Source organism: Channa argus, chromosome 19, assembly GCF_033026475.1.
Source record: "Channa argus isolate prfri chromosome 19, Channa argus male v1.0, whole genome shotgun sequence".
Lineage (NCBI taxonomy): Eukaryota > Metazoa > Chordata > Actinopteri > Anabantiformes > Channidae > Channa > Channa argus.
In genome coordinates, this window is record NC_090215.1 from 20,267,329 (window position 1) to 20,287,679 (window position 20,351).

At 40.9% G+C, this 20,351-nt stretch overlaps 2 protein-coding genes across 4 annotated transcripts in view; one reads left to right on the forward strand and one right to left on the reverse strand.

Moving 5' to 3' along the window:
- fars2 (phenylalanyl-tRNA synthetase 2, mitochondrial) overlaps positions 1-19,388 on the reverse strand; it is a 101,911-nt gene extending 82,523 nt beyond the window's left edge. Inside the window, exons 1-2 of one of the 3 annotated variants that reach the window (XM_067485432.1) lie at positions 19,261-19,388; positions 15,788-16,023 (exon numbers count right to left, since the gene is read on the reverse strand). The gene's annotated coding sequence lies outside the window, so the exon portion shown is untranslated. Of the gene's footprint in view, positions 1-15,787; positions 16,024-19,003; positions 19,156-19,260 lie in introns of those variants that run through there. The other 2 variants (XM_067485434.1, XM_067485433.1) reach the window with 2 other exon arrangements.
- Positions 19,389-19,467: 79 nt separating this feature from the next.
- The window catches only part of lyrm4 (LYR motif containing 4), a 30,251-nt gene continuing 29,367 nt past the window's right edge, over positions 19,468-20,351 (forward strand). Inside the window, exon 1 of the mRNA XM_067485449.1 lies at positions 19,468-19,619. Coding sequence (XP_067341550.1) covers positions 19,534-19,619 — 86 coding nt within the window. The 5' untranslated portion in view covers positions 19,468-19,533. The remainder of the gene's footprint in view (positions 19,620-20,351) is intronic.

Genomic DNA, 20,351 nt, shown 5'->3' on the forward strand with positions numbered 1-20,351 from the left:
AGTGAGGTGTGGAGAGAAAATAAGGGGACGAGCGGTAGAAACTAGGCAACGAGAGGAGAGGAATGAGGTTAGTGAAGGACATAAGGAGATGTAAGATATAAGAGAAGAAAAGGATGAGCAGGAGAGAAGAGAGGAAAGGAAACAAGGGGAGGAAATGAGGAGAGAGCCGAACAAAGTACAGGATGAGATGAGAGTAAAAAAGGCTGAGGAGAAGAGGGAAAGAGAGATGAGATGAGGAGAGGAAATGAGGAGGGAGTCTGACAAGATGAAGGAGGAGGAAAATTTTACGGTGGAGGAGAAAAGTGCAGAGGCTGCAGCTCTCTGACACACAGGAGCTCCACTCATACATCCAATTTGTTTCCCTTCACCATGTGACACACACACACACACACACACACACACACACACACACACACACACACACCCCAAGACAAAGACAAACCTTGGTACGAAATTCACAAGCAGCTACTACACACTGCACTCACATGCTTGTCAACAGACACATAGTTATAAAGACATGAGCTCAGACACACACACACACACACACACACACACACACACTGCTGTAGCTCTATGGCCACGAGGCTCCATCATCCCATTCATTCTTCATCTCTACAGTCTGCTGTTGTCCTGTAGACGTGCTGCCATGACAGGACCACACACACACACACACACACACACACACACACACACACACACACAGAAAGTCTTCAGTCCATAAAATTAAAGTCAGTTAAATGTGACACTTCCCTCAGTGGACTGTGTTTCAAGCCGCATACACTGAAAAAACTAAAAAACCACTGTGGTCTGTAAACTCACGATGCAACTCAATCGATTATTGATTCAAAGGCCACAATATTTGAGCTCCGCTCCAGTGTGCAGACCGGATTTGGGCTTAAAAGTTTTACACAAATAAAAAGGTCAAAAACAAAACCCGCCTCCTGTCTGGCCTGTGTGTCTGTGCGGTTCGGTTGCTCTGCACAGTTACATAATGTGTGTCCACTGTAATCATGAATGTATAGACAAGCAGAGATCTTCTAGGCAGCAACTTTTTCATAATTCTACCAAAGCCATCGTGCATTTTGGGGGGTTATTGTAACATCCCGCCCAATGTCATTCATCCCACCGACTGTTTTCCATTTGTATGGTAAAACCCATTTTCACTGAGGCTGCTCACGACTGTGTAAAAGCTCCTTGTCATCACTGAAATCAAGTGGGACCTGCAAAGATGTGTCCAGCGGCGGTGGAGGCAGCAGCACGGTGCTTCTTCATGAACATAAACAGGCAGCACAACGTATCGATCCGTTTGAGTCATCGACCTGAGAGACAGTCAGGGCTGATCTGAATCAATTATGTCCTGCAGTGACCACACAGCAGCTTCTCACAGCTCAGTTTTTATCCTCTGATCTGTCAGATTCAGCAGCTTCAGGACAAATATGTCGACTTTGCAAAACACAAGTTTACTTTTATTGTAGTTGAGCTGTTGTCCTTAACGTAGACTGAGCTGTGTGAGGAGATTTTCGGACTTTTCTGACTTGTTTCGGTAAAGTACATTTACATTTACATTTAAACTACATTTACCCAAACAGTTAGTTTGGGTAAAAGTATTAATAGGAAATGAATTGTTTAGTGTTAATTAGGAAAATATCTCCTTCCATTTGAAAACAAATCTGATATTTGTGACATTTGTAGACAGAGCAGTGACTAAATGTAGTGTATCTGGAATGAAACAGAATTTTTAAACTTTCTGTTTAAAAATGCTCTTGTTCTCATTTGATTTTGATTTCACTCGAATGACATCACACTCATCTGGACCCAACTATTGTAACTGTGGATTTTGTCTTCTTCTAGCAAAGTTTTGGTGACAGGACATTTCAATCTGCCTGCAGAGTAAAAAAGTTTTTGCAGGTACTGAGTAAATAGGAGGTTTATATAATTCTGACTTTGTGTGTGTCAGACCAAATCCTCAGATGCTGGTAGAATTATTTTATAAGTTAGTAAGATTTTAAACTGACTTTGGGTCAGTGCTTGTTTGTTCACTGTGGGATTATTAAGTACGTTAGCTAAACGTTAGTGTTCCCTTCACATAAGAGGCCAGCTGTGGTCACCATGACCAGAATGCATCATTTCCCACAGCAAGTGTGCCAGATATCACGAGGCTGCAAAGATCTGAGCACCAGCTGCAGCATAAAAATATTAACAGGAGCAGAAGTACACAAAGTCAAAATTCAATGTCTTCACTCAAGCTGAAGTCCAAGGTACATGTAGAGGTACTGCAAATGAGTTACTGATAAAAACCTTATATTTTTAGTCTAGTTCATTAGTGTTCAAATTCTTGAGAGGCATTATTATAGGATTATAGGTATCGATGCATAAATGTGGAAAGAACCTGCATTTGCAAAGTAACTAAAACTCCCAAACCAATCTAGTGGAGTTAAAGTCAAAGTAAAAGTACGAAAATGGAAATAAAATGAGTCGTCTAAGCAACATGGTTAAATGCAAACCACTGACAGCAAATGAGCAGCAAATGGAGGAGAACAGGCAGGTGGACGTTGATTAGAATTTAGATACTTAAGGTTTTCAACTGTAATAATTTGTGGAAAATGTGAAAAGCACATTTTGTTAAAGTTCCACCTAAAAAAAACCCCATGAAACCCTTGAGAGCAGCTGTGAGAATGGGAAATCATTTTCTTCAAAATAAATTAGACTTTGCTTCTGCAAAATAAATGACATTTCTGTGCTTTTTATTAGAGAGTAAAGACCTGCAGGATTTACACTGTAATTAGAGTCGAAACACTGTTTGTAATATTGATGTTTGTCAAGAAAAGTCAGAGGGTGAAGCTGACTGAATAAATCTGACTTCAGCTACACTTGCTGTTGGCTGCAGAGAGGCTACACCTGTTAGCCACCACTGCTGGGAGGACCACGCACACACACACACACACACACACACACACACACACACACACAGTGTGCAGGAGTGCGAATCCTGGCTGCGACACAGTAAACATATGCTCAAGAGACGTTGTAACGAGTGCAAATTAGAGACTGAAAATATGCTGCACACAGTGTCTGGGGCTTTTTGGCTAATTTTGCAGATTTGCAATTCATATTTTCAGTGTTTGGGGATATGAAAGAAGCCGACATCTCATTTTTTGTCATTTAGCTTTCACCCATGCAGAGCATCGTCCTCTGGGTGTGACTGCAGTCAGGGAATCCACTGTAGATAATTACACAATTTCTGTATAGTGACAATACTGAGACATCTGAGCTGTTTCACAATGTCAGCTGAGGCTGAAAATAGATGAAATGTACACATGAAAATGTCAAACGAGTCGTGAAATTATGTGAGCTACAAACAAGGGAGTGATCGCGTGGAGGCAGCAAAGGCTCAAAGAAGCCAAAGACGTCACCGTAGAAGGATCACTGAATTGGACCAGACTCTGTCTCTGTACCAGCGGGAAGTCAACAGGAAGCCTCAGATATTTGCTGACAACTCATTGGAGCTGAATATTAAAAAAACAAAAAAAATGTGTTTTGGCTTTAGAGGAAAAACTTGTTGCTCAACCTCCCAACCACTGAATATTCAGGGCCAGTTGGTGGAGCAAGTCCAATCTTTTACGTACTTAGGGATAGAGACTGACACGTGCTTGTCCTTCGCACAACATACTGACTCATTGTACAAAAAAGCACGAGGAAGCTAAGGGTCTTTCAAGTCAGCAAGGTTTGGTTTACAGGTCACTCATCGGGCCCAGCAGAATAACTGGATCACTACAGACTCCTCTATCTGAACTTCACAGCCGATCGGCAGAGAAGAAACCAAGACAGATTGTTAAGGACCCCTCACATCCCCAACACAGTTCCTTCACACTGCTGCCATCAGGAAGGCGTTACAGTCCCACTGGCCTGTAAAAGCTACAAGAAATCATTCATCACTAGTGCAATAAGTATACTAAAGAGTAAAAAATAGAACTTTTTTATTATGTTGCTGTTGTTGTTGTTGTTGTTGTTGTTGTTAACTGTACTGGTTATTGTATGTAGCACATGTGATTTGTGGAGCCTGACAAAGATGATTTTTTGTCACTGATTGGGTCAGACACTAACGTTAATCTTAATCTTAATGGACTCAGGCCATTAGTGTGTGTTAAGAAACATGTGACCAGGTGACGACGAGACACCAAACGTCACAAAACCTGAACAGACATATGACACGTAGTGACCAAAAATCCCTGAAAATGTGACCAAACTGGGACGTGTGATGACCAGAAGGCCTGGATGAATGATGGCAAAGAGAAGCCACGAACAAAAGAAGCGTGTAAGGCCTAGATACTCCTGAAAATTACCAAAAAGAGATGACGACCACAAACCGCTGAAAATCAACCAAAAGCAAAAACCTCCAACAAACTGCTGAAACGTGACCAATAGGAGACATGTGACAACCAAACTTATAAAACTGTGTGATGAGCACAAACTTGTAAAAAACGAGACACAAAACAATCCGAAACAGATGAAAACCAACCAAAGCGACACAGACTGACCCCAAGCAGGTGAAAAATGTTTCCTGTGAATGTTTGTGAACGAGCATCAATGCTTAACGCTCTCAAAGATTATTGATGACTTGTTTTCAGCTGCAGACTAAAAGTCTGTCTGAAAACAGCTCCGATGAAAAAATGAGACGATGTGCTACATAAGAAAGTGTTCTTCTACAGCACGAGCCTAATGAAATCTAAAGCTGCTTCATAAGCAGCCGCTTCAAACTGTGGAAAATGTGCTGCAGACAAAATCTCCAGGAGATTTCTGTTACTGCAGGTTACGAGAGAAGCAGCTCACGAGTTTTAGAAAGAACTGAGTCTATTATTGGAGGGCAGCTTACAGAGGTTCACATAGTAAAGCTTAGTTTAAAGCGTGAGGCCTCCTTCCAGCTGCTCCAGCACCTCACAGTGTACATGCTTCTTATGGTCCTGGATGAGGAGAAGCAGCATGAATGGGCAGGTGAAAACCAAAAACAGGAACTGTGTTAGACAGTAATGTTAAAATGGAGACTAAGAACTGTTTTCTTACAGAGTCAGGCTCATTCATTTTAGCTCCTGTTCTAAAATGTGATAAAAAATAAAAGTATACAGGACGGATTCTAAGAAAATAGGGATCTGACACAGACATGGTATTTATCTTTTTTTTATGTTTCGAGTCAGCAGTTTGACACATTTACTGTCTCTTCTTTGTCATTTAACGTTTATTTTATAGCTGTCATTTGTCAGTTTGTGGTCATTTTGTGTCTGGTTTCAGTCATTTTCTGACAGTTCTTTGGATGCTGTCCTTTTGGACCTTTTCTGTCCATTTTTAGTCATTTTGTGTCCTGTGCTCCCTGATCTCTCCCTGGGACTGTGCGCTGTAGATCCCTTCACTGATAAACACATGCAGGACACGACTGTCGACATTTTTGGACCAAACTTATTAACAATATGCATTCGAGGCTGCAAAACCTGCATCCAAACCTACAGGAAATGAACTTCAGCTGTACTGAGGTGGTGCTTGGTGGATAGCAGAGTGTCTCTGCTCAAAATGTGGTGTCCTCAATGGCTCAAAGAGGACCAAAAAGGTTCAGACATCCCAGACTACAGACCAAGCTCCACTCAATCCATTAATGTAATGGAAATATTCCACATCTGACACATTACAGCTGATGTATTTAATAATGACCATATAGTGACTGGGCCTGTTGAAGGAGAAACACGTTCTGCATGGCAAAAATGTTTAGTGAAGAAATAACTTTTTAGCTCGAGCACTTTACATCGTCCCATCACAGATTCCAAGGATCAATGCAGAGTAACTTTAAAAGGAAAAGAGACTCACTGACAAATACATTCTTCAAATGAAATATAATGAGAGCAAAGTCAGATCAATCAAGTTTATTTTTGAACACAGGTGAATTTGTATCTGTCTAAACTATCATTTTTTTAAGAATTGTTAATCAAGACAACTGCTAAAATAAAAACAAAGTAAAAAGTGTCTTATATGAAAATGTTGGGTGTCATGTCAAAGTAAAATTCACTTGTTCCAGCTTCTTAAATGTGAATATTTGCTTAAATGATTACAACAGTTATGAGAATCATACAGTGGGTCGACCCAGCAGCTGGAGGTCTTCACCTGCAGATGTTAACGGACACAAACATGCAGGAAAGAAATCTCTTGATGAAGTCAGGTATTCATAGAATTTAAGGATTGTTTTTACTCTTCTAAATTAAATTAAATTTCACCAAATTTCCAGCTACAAATGTTAGTTTCACACCTTCGGAAAACCTTCATCCTTTCATACACTTGCTGCTTCTAACTTCTTGCATGTGCCCTTTGTAACAAACGCTCTTTATGACTCATTGTCAGCTAAAGAAAAGTGTTAATGACTCAAAATAGCTCAAATAAAATTGGATGGGTGCTACATAAGCAAGTTTTACTGTACACCATAAAACACCTAATGAAATTTAAAGCTTTTTATATGCAGATTTCTCAAAATGTGGAAAACAGACTCTAGGAGTTTTGTGTGACAGCGGCTGATCAGAAAAGAAGTGAGACTGACATTTGGAAGCAGACTTAGACTCAGAGACAGGGTCCTAATAAAGACAAAGGACTTTTCCTGCACACTAGAAACTGCTGCCACTGCTGGACAAAAAAGGATTGTGAATTAGAAAGACAAATTAAAGCAGCAGGTGAAGGTGTGTGTGTGAGACGACTCAGGTTTTCAGATAACTGGCAGCAGTAAGAACTAAAGTCATCTCCAGTTCCAACTGTGGTTTAATAAACATTAAGAAAAAAGCAGCATCTGAAAATGACTGAAAAACCAGATGTAATGCAACAAAACACAGATGAAGAGTTGAGAGGCTTCACATTTATTTCTCTGGGGAAGTGGAGTGATGATTTTAATTTAAAATCCAATTGGTGACTGTTGTTCAACACACCCGCTGGCCTTTTTATAACGTCTGTCTGCAGAGATGCTGCGTTCAGTGCACAGTGTGAGTGCTGGGTGACAGCTGAAGAGGTGCACCAGGGTTTTTACAAACCTGAGGACCTTGATCCGAGGCATTATATTTCCTTTCGAGCTCCTGCATCGATATCACCCACAGCGCTGACATTTCAGTCTCTGATCTGCTCGTAAAACGTGTAATGGGAATAATGATGAAAGGACAGACTCGCAAGGGGCTCGGAAATCGTCTTAAATACCTTCAAGCTTCGGGGGGAAAAAATTACGTTAGCCAGCCATAAAGAGACAAAATAAATGTATTCTAATAGAAAAGGTCTCTTTAAAATGCTAATCCACCGCTGTGGGTCGCTCTGAAGGTTTCAACCACCCAGTGAGTTTGTATATTCAACTATTTTCCTTTCTCAAATTTTAACAGCAAAACTGTGACGGAAAAACAGAAGTTACAGAAGACAACTATTCACCACTGTGATCCTGGATGATCTGATCTATGTGGGAAGCTCAAACAAAACTCAAATGATGGCCTGAACAGAGCTCACAGGCCAAGGCCACTGGCACGTTCTCATATTTCTGGTCTGAAAGACACAGACTGATGCAAAATGACCAAAACAGACACAAAGCATCCAAAAACAAACGTAAAATGAGCACAGACAGACCATGGTTAATAATCAATCCAATGATGAGTTGGGGGGCTGTAAGAAGGAGGTAAACTCATTAAGGAACTCATCTTTGAGCAGCTGTGATGTTGAGACGGCATCACAGGTCTAAATCTTCCTCTAAAGCTCTTATGTGTGACTTCTATGAAACAAGCTGATCAATTAACAGGTAATAGATGGATAATGAAATTCTACAGTGACATCAGGTCCATATGTATTTCTAAGTTATCCACACATGTTAATAATGCCGTCACATGGTAACATTAAGCAACCTCGAGATGAAACGGAACAAAACAGCAGAGTGACGGCACAGAGCAGATCTGTGGCTGTTTTAGATTTGCCTGGAGTCTTGTGTCAGGTCCTGAGAGAGAGCCCGACACACTCTGCTGCCTCCTTATTAGCAGCTGAATGTTTTAGGTTTTACCGTTTTCAGTGAGCTCAGACAAAGACAGGAGACAGCACAGGCTGGGGGTCTAAGTCTCAGAGACCCGTTCATAAAACATGCATTTCTATGAAGAGGAGGAAGCTGTGGCATTAGAACAAAGTGAGGAAAAACCTACATTCAACCCCAATCTTTGAAATGTTCAAAATCTACACTGTACGGGTGTTAATGACAGAGTAAACAGAGACTACAAGTCGGATGTGGCACAGTTTTAGTTCTCTTACTCTTACTCTCTTACTTTTGTAAATTAGGACAAACCATCATACTGAACAAACACTTCATCACAGGCAGAAGAGATATGAGAGATTGAGGTTTAGCTTCGTTAAGGTACAGGTTAAAATGCTTCAGTGTGCATGAAGCTGTTTCAGACGAACCGAGTCCTCGTCTGTAGAAACACACACTCCTCATTCATTTTAATGAGAGCACTGTGTCGGCCCAGCACACCGACCGACCAGTCACGTTTAAATGTCACCACTGTGCTCGTACGTGTTGTTTCAAGTCAGTGTTAAAGGTTCAGCACTAAACTTGTTGCACGGAAGTAGTCTTATTAAGAGATACATAGAAAAATGAAAGTGTGTGTGTGTGTGTGTGTGTGCGCACAGACAAAAGCTTTTCATTCAGAAAATTCTTTTTCTCAGTAGGCAGCAATGAAATGACAGGAAGTGACAGAGGAGTCTCTGAATCTCAACCTGCACAGATTCCAACTTTTGTGACATTTGTTGTGGATGAGCTTGGAACATTTGGATGGAAATCCTGTCAGTGTGTGTGTGTGTGTGTGTGTGTGTGTGTGTGTGTGTGTGTGTGTGTGTGTGTGTGTATAGAGAGTGAGGTCTGGTGTGCACAGTGGGTTCAGGAAGGGCTTTTCTAGAACAGATGGAAGAAACACACCAACACAAACACTCCATAAATCCTGCACAGGAGCTCATGCACCAGAGAAATCAATTTGACATCCTGTGGGATATTTGGGAATAATGTTAACACACACACACACACACACACACGCACGCACACACGCCCTGTAAAGTGTTGCTATTTCCTCTACACATACCAACAATTAGTGCAGCAGCTAATTTATCTTCAGTGACAGCAGAACAAATGCTAACACTGTTAGCATCCTGCAGACCAGCTCATGTCTTCAGTGTGATCAGCTGCTTCTGCCTCGCGTTCACCACACACACACACACACACCTTTATATCTGATATGAAACCTTAAATTCTCATCTGGAACTGCTCATCAGTGTATAGATGCAGCAGATTAGATTTCTACTCTATGTCAGATTCATTTCATAAACCATTACACAACTCACACACTTGACTCTGTCCCCTTTTCCTCACTTCAGGTGTAAACCTACAAAGCAGCGTATAGACTCCTGTTGTGCAGGTGGAACAGCCCAGTTCACTCAGAGCAATTGTTATTTCAGGTAAAGGTTGATGCAGGGATACAATGTTATTTTGTGTGTTACACTCTAACTCTTTCAAAACAAAAGTCAATATATGAACATTTATTTGGATTCTGTTTATTACTTTGGAAGTCATATTTACACAGTCCGTGTTGTGCTGAAGGAAATGGAATTCATTACTTGCTTGTATCTTTCAGGACTGAGGTTTTCAAAAATTGTATAAATCAAGAGCTGAAGCACCAGTAACAAGAAAAAAGGGCTAAAATCCCCTTTAATCTTCAGAGGAATAGATTGGTCATTACTGAGGTGCAGGCAGGTGACTTCCTCTGTGCTAATGCAGTTAGAGCTGCACCCCAGGGGTCCGACCTCATTTACATCCCCACCAAAAACACCAGCAGAGGGTCTTTAAAGGCTCCATGCAAGAAAAATCAGCGCGGTGGGAAATTCAGAGTGGGGACAGAAACCTGAAGGACACAATGTTGACGAGAGCTACAAATTTGATCAACGTAGAGACGAGTGAGAGGACAGACGTGGACAGAGACAGCAGCAGCAGTCCACTCCTGTGCAGACTGAAGGTGAATGATGGACCAGAAAACACACCTGCTGGTAGTGTGTGTGTGTGTGTGTGTGTGTGTGTGTGTGTGTGTTCTGATCTGCCCGTGCAGCAGATGGTGAAGTGAACAAGTGGGATCAATCGTCATTTAGAGTTGATGGATTTTGCTGCAAATATTCCTCATCATGAAACTTTTCAACGTCTTTTTAATCTCTTCTCTTACCTCCAATGAGTTAAACACAAACCTATACAAACTAGAACCTAGAAAACAGAAGACATCTGTGATGTCTTTTATTGTCTTTTAGCTTGTTCCAAATGTTAAACATCTAGCATCTGTCTCAGTTTTAAAATTTCTAAAGCTTCTGGAAAATCAAACAGTGAATTTGTGCTGCAGTCTTTTTATTATGTTGCAAAACCAGTAACTGAACTCTTTCATGTTTCCCTTTACGGGTCAACTGCACTGTGTAAGGAAGCATATGTCAAACCCCTGCTTACATCTGAAGACCCCTCGGATCTGAATAATTCTAGACCCATTTCGAAGCTGCCTTGTCAAAAGTTTTGAATCTCGTGTCCAATCAGTTGAAACTACACCTGGACACTTACAGCATTATAAACCTTTTTCCGTCTGGTTTCAGATCTGGACATAGTACTGAGACTGCAGGTTTGAAAGTTTTGGGTGACATCACCATATCTGAATCAGTATGTTCATAGATCTAACATAATCCTTTGATACAGTCGATCATACTCTTATGTTGGACATCTTGGTGCTGATGCTGTCCATTGGTTTCAGAGCTTATTAAGTGACCGTGTACAGATTGTCAGGATGGAGAACATCATTTCTGATCCTGCAGAAAATAGCCTGCTATTTTCCCAGAGTTAATTAAATCCATAAATGGTATTCATAGTTTGAGTTGAAATTAACTGCAATTTAATTTCACACCACGTCCTGCTCCTGTTTTAGTGACTTTATTTTTTTTATTTTGCCATTTGTGCTTGATGTTTAGTCTTTTTGTCTTAATAGTTATATGATCGTCATTTCTTTTTTTAACTTGCCACCTTCTTGGCCAGGTCACCTCTGAAAAAGATATTATATTTTCTCAACTGGTCTTTTTACCTGGTTAAATATAAGTTAAATAAAAAATAAAATATTACAATTTTAACAGTATGGCAGAAGTGAGCACTGTGGTAACCTGCAGTATGTCATCGCTTCCGTGCAGCATCAGTGATTAGATAACTCGTTTGCTGCCTCTGACTTTAACTGTACAGTGACAGATGTGAAGTTCCACCTCATGAACTGTCTGAATTTAACAGATGCACAGCGGAAAACAACACGTTATACTTGTTCAGGCCACTTTGTGTTAGTTTTATTTGTCCTGCACTTACAAAGCTAACTGGAAACCTGGCTACATGTAAACATGGCAGAGACGTTGGCCTTCTAAGAGACACATCTCTCACGTCCATCTCCGTGTCAAGATTTTTGCTCTCCTGTCAAAATACTTTATGTGTTGCAGTACCAAGTCTAATCTCCCCTCTGTACCTCTCTGTTCTCTACACTGAGAGCGGTGCTAACACCCTGACATGTTTTCACTGCAGTGATATTGGTGCAGAAAATTGCCTTGTGAAGCCTTTTCCACATTCAGACAGTGTAGTGAACCGACCCACTGATCAGTTTGGACAGAGAAAACCCAAAGTGCTGCTGCTGCTGCACTAACCCTAACGCAGGAAGGAAGCCAAGAGACACAACACACACTAATGGGAATGTAATGCAGCCATCAGCTTGTTAATCACCTTGGCTGTAACTCTTAAGATTCATCTCTAACTCACAAATTTAACCCCAGGTTATGAAGCACTAATGAATTCAGAAACGGGCCGTAAAACACGATGCACTGCTGGGGTTTTTGCTTTATTGCTATATTCCAGATAAGTAGACCTGATCACAGCCAGGTCTGAGCTCTGATTGGTGCAGAATGCAAAGTCAGATTAACCAGCTTGAGAAACTCCACAGCCATTTAGCGGTGTTATGTGAGCGACACAACAACGAGCAAGTACAAATGCTCACAACGTAGTACTAAAAGCTAATATAATGGACATTTTTAATAAAAGTTTAAGCTGCAGCAGGAAGCAAAATGCTACAAAAACCCCACAGTCCATAGCCTGCTAGGAACAAACAGCAGACAGATGCAATCAGAGAGCAGCAGGTGAACACATTTTCTGTAGCTGCTGAAGAGCAAACATTTCTTTCAGTAGGTGGTGGAGACAAAGAACTAAATGTTGTTTGGCACTGTTTGCTGAATTAAGCAGGGACTGAAAAATATGTTGTCTGGTTAGCAGCAAGCTTACTGGGAGACTAGTAATTGGCTGAAATTGTCAAACATCCCTTAATATGGATACTGGGCACTTTGGCACATTTAATTGTGTACCATCTTCTTCTTCTCTGCTCATTGTGAGCTTTACACAACTCCAAATGCCCTGCAACATTAAAAGCAAAAGCTGCTGCTAAATCAATGAAGTTGACGGGTAAACGTGTGTTTACTTGCCCACTGTTTGCAAGAGGCATGTTTTAAATTTTCTAGAGATGCCCTCTCAGGGCTGGGAGGAGAAAATAGAAGTAGTCCAGCAAACATGAAGTCAATAATGAGGCTGCAGTGAGCAGCAGAATGAGATTCAGAGGTGATGTCTCCCCGGTTTAAATCTGCAATGGATTATAATTACAGGCGAAGGCTGAGGGAGCGAGCTGGACGTGGATGCCCCCCCCTGTTATTAATGAAAGGTAATGAACGCTGCAGCTCTGACCTTCACTCCTCCGTCCACTACAGATGCAGCTCAGATAATCTAAACTACCAATATATCTGCGTGTGTGTCCTGACCAAGACACAAAACATCCAAATGTATCCTGCTTTTGGTTCAGCTGCACCACCTGCTTTTGTCAAAAAGCTATAAAGGCACCAAATTTAATCTACGGCTTTTCAAACAGCAGGTGAAGCAGGAGAAACAATGCAAATAAAGTTAGCGTGTGACGGTTTGTCAGTTTACTGCTGGATACAAAGTATATCAAGCAGATTCACTGTAAGGGAAAAATGGATTCAGTTCTTCAAGTGCTATTGTTTGTTCTTTTGTGCTCTAAGGATACAAGATCAGATTCTTTGTACTTTTGTACATTTCACCAGTTGTTAAATTCCTGTGTAGATTTTTGAATTTGCCGACTCTGCTGATCTGCAGAGGCAGACTTTCATACACAGCCTGGTAATAACTCTCAGCATGTGATCCCTGGGGTGCTAAGGGACCTGCTAAAAATTGAGGACTACCTTCCAGAAACCAAGACCAGTTACAGTGGGACAAATCAGATGCAGCAGCTTAAAACATATTAATGCTGATCCTGTCCAACCTTTACGCACAGGTCAACGAGACAAGGCCACAGAAAACAACCAACGACACACACAAAGACATCAAATGACCAGGAACACACTGAACAAGTACTGTACACAACAGCTGCAAAATGTTGCTAAAGTACAGACAGACATCTCCGTGCAAGGATGCACAACTTAATTTAATGAATTTCTTTAATGAGAGCAAAACGTTCTGTCTAAAATTCCCCTACACAGCCGGCTACAGCCAAGCTCCTATTCATTGTGAATTACTGCATTTACATTCACTTCAGTAGCCGAACTAACAGGGTTTCTAATCGACTTAAAAGCTCACAAGTGGAGGAGAAATGTGTTCGGATGGTGAAAGTACTGCAGCGAAGCAGCTGGATGAAAGAGATCATTACGTGGAGAAATGGCTCCTCATATTTAAAACAAGCCCGACTGTAGAAGCCTAAACAAGTTGCTTTGCCCTGTGAAAAGGCTCTTTTCAAAACATAAAAAATGAGATGCTGTAAAAAAGATGAAAAATGCAGGAGGCTGTGTCTTAAACAGAGAGAGGAATTTAATCATCAGGAAAAGCTGATTGTTGCAGTTTCGACTTCCTAATGTCTTAAAATGTGTTGTTAAAGAAAAAAACACAACCAGTGAAAACAAACCACCTCCGTAGTTGGTGTTACTGGCAGCACCTACGTCGGAGCAGAGGTTCTAAGTGATCTGTCAAAACCCCACTGCTCCACACCTCCAAACTCAACACCTGGCTAACGACGAGAGGCCACACACTGACAGCTGAGACACTGTAGAGGATTAAACAGTTTGATTTGGAGAACAGTGACCCTCTCTCTGGCTGCACCCTCGGGACAAACTCCAGTTTTTACCCCACGAGTTTTAAAAATCGAACAGAATGAATGTTTCATCCATCTGTGTGTCAGCATCTAAATGAACTGTAAGGGAGTGTACATCACTTTGTTGTATTTTTAAAAATGTAAATTGTGATACAACTGAGCCCAAAATAGCAGTTAAAGGTTTCATCTTCATCTTTTGCTAACACCGTTTTGCTTATTGTACAGTTACAACCTGCATTTAGTCGAAGCACAAACTGCTCCACCATCCTCCTGCTTTGGACGTCTTTCTGCAGATTCGTCCCTGACCCGCTGCAGGACTTTGTCTCCCTAAACACCTGGAATCATCAGCACAGATGTTGCCTCAGTCCAGTCGCTGTAGCTGCTCCAGCTTCTCTTCAACGGATCAAAGCCTCACTTTGACTAGATTTACATTTTTCTGCCAATTAAAGCAGAGGTTGTATTTGTTTTCATGTGCTGTGCTGACTGCAGTTTGCTCAGTTCCAGTGTGACAGGGAGCCCAGCAAACAAAGCTGAAATCTGAATCTAAATACTGCTGCTGTTTCACTCAGTGCTCGCTGGTCCAAATGTTTGGGAGAACATTCAGAAAAGGATGAAACTAGTTTTATTAGAAAATCACTAATATTTTATTCAGTACTTGGTGTGATGCCAGGTTTTAACGTCTGACTGACATTAAGTGATGATCGGCCGGTTTATGCTTGTGTGTGGTGCGTCCGTATGAAAGAAGAGTTGAAAGATGGACTGGTTTGGCCTGTCTACTCCTCATAACTTGTTGGTTAATTATGATGGTTAATAATAGAAATGTTATTAATGCAAACAGAAACCAGACGAAAAGGAAAAACTTCAATTTATATTAGAGAAAATCTTATGCAGGTGCCAGACAAGAGTAACATAGTAAAAGTAACTAGTTACTGCTTTAGACAGTATTTGTAACGTTTCTATTTCTGGTCATTGAAAGTAAAAGGTCCTTAACTGATCCTGGTATAGGAAACAATTAATTCGATCAGAATCTCAAAATGTCTTTACTGAAATCAGCTGCACTGCCCTCCAGGATCTACAACAACATGAAGAGGACCCCTACTACCCGTAACATGCCTTCTTTAGGAAATAACTAACCCAACACAGGTCTCAAACTGTACTATAATACATCACCTACATCATCACCTCAGCAAAAAAAAAAAAAAAACCTAAGGATGTAAATAAGCAGTGAATGAAGTCTGTTGTATTCACAAAACCCTGGTATTGTAACTTTGCAGCATTGATTGTGTTGACGCAGTTGTAAAATGGTGAAACTCACAAACCCACATATTGAATCTTCTCAAATTTTGGTGACAGTCCAGTATTATTTCTAAAGTCTAGAAAACCTGCTGGATTGTTTTAATGTATCTCCAATTATGTGTGGATGAAACCAACAGGGAAAACTGAAGAGGAACATAATTGTGCAAGCTCTATAGGCCCAAAATGGGGAGGGGGAGGACTCAGGAGGGCATAGGCGCGCACACGCACACACACATACACACACACACACGTCCACCTACTTGCGTTTGTAGAACTAATGATGCAGAAGAGTTTGTTGATGCGGAGAGGAGGATGAGCTGGAGGTCTGGAACAGACAAGATGGATGGACGTTCGGTTGGCTGTAGGGTTGGACAGATGAATGGATGGATAGATTTGAAGTGATCAGGTTCGGGTCATGGACTGAAGTCTCCCAGATGGATTCTTCCGCTGGTCTGAACACGGGGGGGAAGCGATCGATGGCAGGAACACCGGGGGCCTTGATCCACCAGGCAGAAAGGAGACAGAGACAGAAAACTCAATCTGCAGCTCACAGCGGTGATTCAAAGTGAGAAACAACCAGCAAACATATCAAACAAACTCATGTCAACACAGTGTGGAGTTTGTCCAACTCCCAGGAACTATTTCTCACTTCATCCAGGGAGGTTTTTAACAGCACACAAAACTTTCGCAGCACACAGATTGATAGAAAACCTGAAGACTCTAGCTTTATGCCACACTCTGAATGGTTCCTGTCTAATACCACACTACTCGTGTTTAACAACCACGAATATATTGAGTGCAAAGAGACACTGTAGCAAGTTTACTGTCACCTGTTGCACAAAGATGTGTAGTTGTTGACTTTCTTCAATATTATCACTTTGTAATAAACTAAACTGCAATAATTAGGACTTTTCTCCAACTAAATAAACGTAAAGCTGACGGAGCATCAAACCACACAAGTCCCTGAATTCTAGTCTGAGCTTCTGCTCACTGCGATTATTGCACTGAATGAATAAATCAAGGTGAAAACAGCGACTACATGGTGGACTACGGTACTTTTGGACTGAAACAGTGTGTAGTGACAACTTGGCTTAATGGTTTTCATAATTTAAACCTTTTATACACTGAAAAACAATTAAACTCATTATTAAGATGCATTGTCTTCACTGCTGCACTGTCATCTACAGTATTTTACTTTTGTCAGTGGGATTGATCTGTTTTCCTGCACGATTGTTCACAATTACACAGTTGCTGAAGGTAAAAATGATAAAAACACGCTGCTGTTTTAAACCTTTACTGAATATGTCATTCAAGGAGGAACTATGAACATATAACAGTTCAAAATATTAAGGACAAAACATTTTGTAGCATCATATATTTCTCAAAAAATAAGATTTTACTTTAAACTCATCTTGACTGTCACTACCTTCCCACCAAGACTTGAACCAGTTAAAAAGCGCAGAGCTGCCTCTAGTCTGAAACCAGTGAGTGCTTGATAATTTGATAGCAACAAAGCAGATGTGACACTGGATTGAGACTAGATAAAAAGCGTTTAGGAGCCTGGTGTGAACTCTGACAGCAGCGTCTGTTGATCTGCAGGACTCGAGTGAATGCTCCAATGAGAAACAGAGTCTGTCCAGTCAGCTGGGACTGAAGGAAATCCTGCTTTATTGATCTGTCGCTCCTGCAGAGCTGTCCATCAGTCAGCTGGCCCTGCAGGAACACACGGGCATCTCTACTTCTGTCTTTATTGACCTATTCCATTCGTAATAGAAACCAAGCGGGTTACAGCCTGAATGATGCCAGTCTACAGCATTTCTGTGTATAAACAGCTAAATGTTATAATCTCTACTATAAATAATGAGAATATTTATCCAGAGTTGATTGAACTAGGGAAACGTAAGGCAAGTGACTCACTTCATGTTAACAGGATTAGCTGATTAATTCATGAGCAATTGGCAAATACTTTAATTATCAGTTAATGAGATTCCAGCTCCTTCACTCTAACATGATGCTGCACAAAATCCACATGATAAAAAATGCATTGTTATTGCAGAGGCAGTGATGGTCCTTCATACTGAAACTAGTGATGTTAACAATGACTTTTTTATTGTTTGTATTGTGTTTAAGTAGGAAATTCATAAAAATTTAAAAAAGCATTGCAACAGAAAATGAAAATGAAAATGAAGATTAGTTGTTAGTCCTATTTGGGAATCAGACATAAATATCTGAGAAAGAAAGTTCAGATTGTTGAATCCCTGGTCCTCACATTCAAGGGCAAAGTCAGATGATAGATTAACAGCACACACAAACACCTCACTAGACCAGAACAGCAGACATGAAGTTCAGTGTTCCTGACTGAATTTTCAACACACACACACACACACACACACACACACACACACACACACACACACACACAAGAAACTACAGTTTCTCACAAAATGGGCCACATCAGTGTGTACTGGGATCCTTACAGACTCAGCATCACACACATATACACACACACACAGCAGTGCCATTGACCTTTTCACTCTGAGACAGCAGGACATTAACAAACAGGATGAGTCTCTGACCTTTCACACATCCAGTGCTAAAGAGCATACTGTATACAAACACACACATGCGCGCGCACACAGTCATGTTTCAATCAGGTCAGAGAACATTACACTAACTTACATTCATTTCTGTAGACTTACTTAACCCTAAGACACAAGCCATGTAGATACAGCTGTATCACACACAAGGGCTATGCAAGTACTTTTGTATACAGGGGACATGCATTGGTCAATGTCCTGCATTATGCAAATGAAATACACTGCTCATTACTGCCGGCAAAAGAAAAAGAGAAGCACTAGATGCTGCATTCATTACAAATAAAATCTGCATAAGGAACACAACATGTGCCATGAATAAAATGATAAAACATTATGTGGGATGTGTCATGTTCTTAAAATGTAAACATCTCTCTATGGGAATGTGTGCTTGGGTTTGTATTGTTGGGTTTGTTGTGTGGTGGCATATGGAAGCTGCTCAACATCCTTCTTGATCTTATTCTTCATAAATATTCATAATTTATAGAGTCTGTATTCTACAATATGGACATTCTAACTGCCCATAATAGGATGCTGTTTACACACCCAGAATTCTTACAATTATTTAAACTCATATCATTTAATAATATATTATAAATCTCACATTATTAATAAGAAGTAAGAATAAGACCTTTCTCTGTTGTTGCCTTTACTATATTATTCTGGTAATATTTGACGAATATTGAGTATTTCTCAGACCTTTCTCACACCCGAACTGAGGACAAACTGAAATCCTGACAGTTATGTTGACGTCAGGTTCAGGTCATTAAGCTGACATAAAGGTCACGGGCGCCCAGACGTGCACACAGCAATACCAACACCACGTGGTTCACTTGTAAGACTGGGTTAGGTATCATTTCGTGTACGTAGGTTGGAGTTTACCTGAAGCGTCGCAAATTAAACAAGCTGACTTTGTGGCTGCAGTTCTGTCAGGTGTGTTTGTAGCAGAGCGGCTAACATGCTGACCCATCACATAGACATGTTTCAAAGGAAACACATCGCTGTGCAACCCGACACACTGCAGGGCAGTGCTCTAAATTCAGGCGCTATAATCTCACCATGTTTTTCCTTTATAAAAACGTAACACGACAGTTTTATTAGCACATTATTCGAGTTTGAAATCAGCAACGCGAACTTACCTCCTGTCACTCTGCAGCGTTGGGTTGCTGTTGAGCAGATGAAGAAGCGCCTGTGTCGTTTGAGGCTAAATGTTACTCAAAGTTGACTTGAAATCTTTGTTGGGAATTTCTGAAACAATACTATTTTTTATAAATAAGTGTGAATGTAAGTTAATGCATGCGGAAAGATGGGGAATTTCAAGTTAAAGTCTGGTTTATAAACAGGCGATATTTGGACACTCGTTATGAAGGGTCCTGAACTTAAACGCTCGCGGAGCAGCATTGTTAACAATCATGGCGGCGTCCACCCGATCTCAGGTGATCTCTCTGTACAGGATGATGCTGAAAGAGAGCAATAAGTTTCCGTCTTACAACTACAGGTAAGAGATTCCATCGGAAAGACCTGAATGTACCTGCTGCGCGGTTTAAACTGAGTGTTAGGGGCTGGGAAGATGCTAACGCAACAGCTAACGGTTGTGTTTACATCCGCCGCACGGCATCAAGAAGTGTCATGAATCCGTTAGCGACCCGCATTAGAACAACTCAACGCCTGCGCCTATAATCGTGACACGGAAAGTATTAAAATAGCCATGTAAAATCATGAATATTCAGCTAGTGAGGTCACGCAAATTGTGTTGGATTCGGTTGTGTTTCTGTCGCTTTAGAGTCATAGTAACAGCGGTAAAGAAAAGAGAGGATTATTCCGGTGGTAGAAATGAAGTCTCTTTAAACTGACTCAGTGCTAATAGTCGTTAACAAAGCTGAAGTTGGCAACCGAATCGCAGCTTCCGATTCAGCAAGTAGTGGAATTGGTGCCAACTTAATGTTTTTTTTTTCCCCATTTTTGTGGTGAATGATTGTTAGGATGTGTAGATATTCTGAAACCAAAAAGTCGAGTTGCTGTCACATCTCTAAAACGTCTTTTGGTGTGTGTACTGGGATCCTTACAGACATCACGTTTACAAAGCAACAACTATGATTGGACGAGTCTTTGGGCAGATCTGACTGTGTACTGGGTTATAAAACATGGAACTTTCTAAAATCAGAATGTAGTACATGACTTTGCCAACATCCATCAGTCATACTGTGTTTTTTTTTTTTTTTGAGGGGGG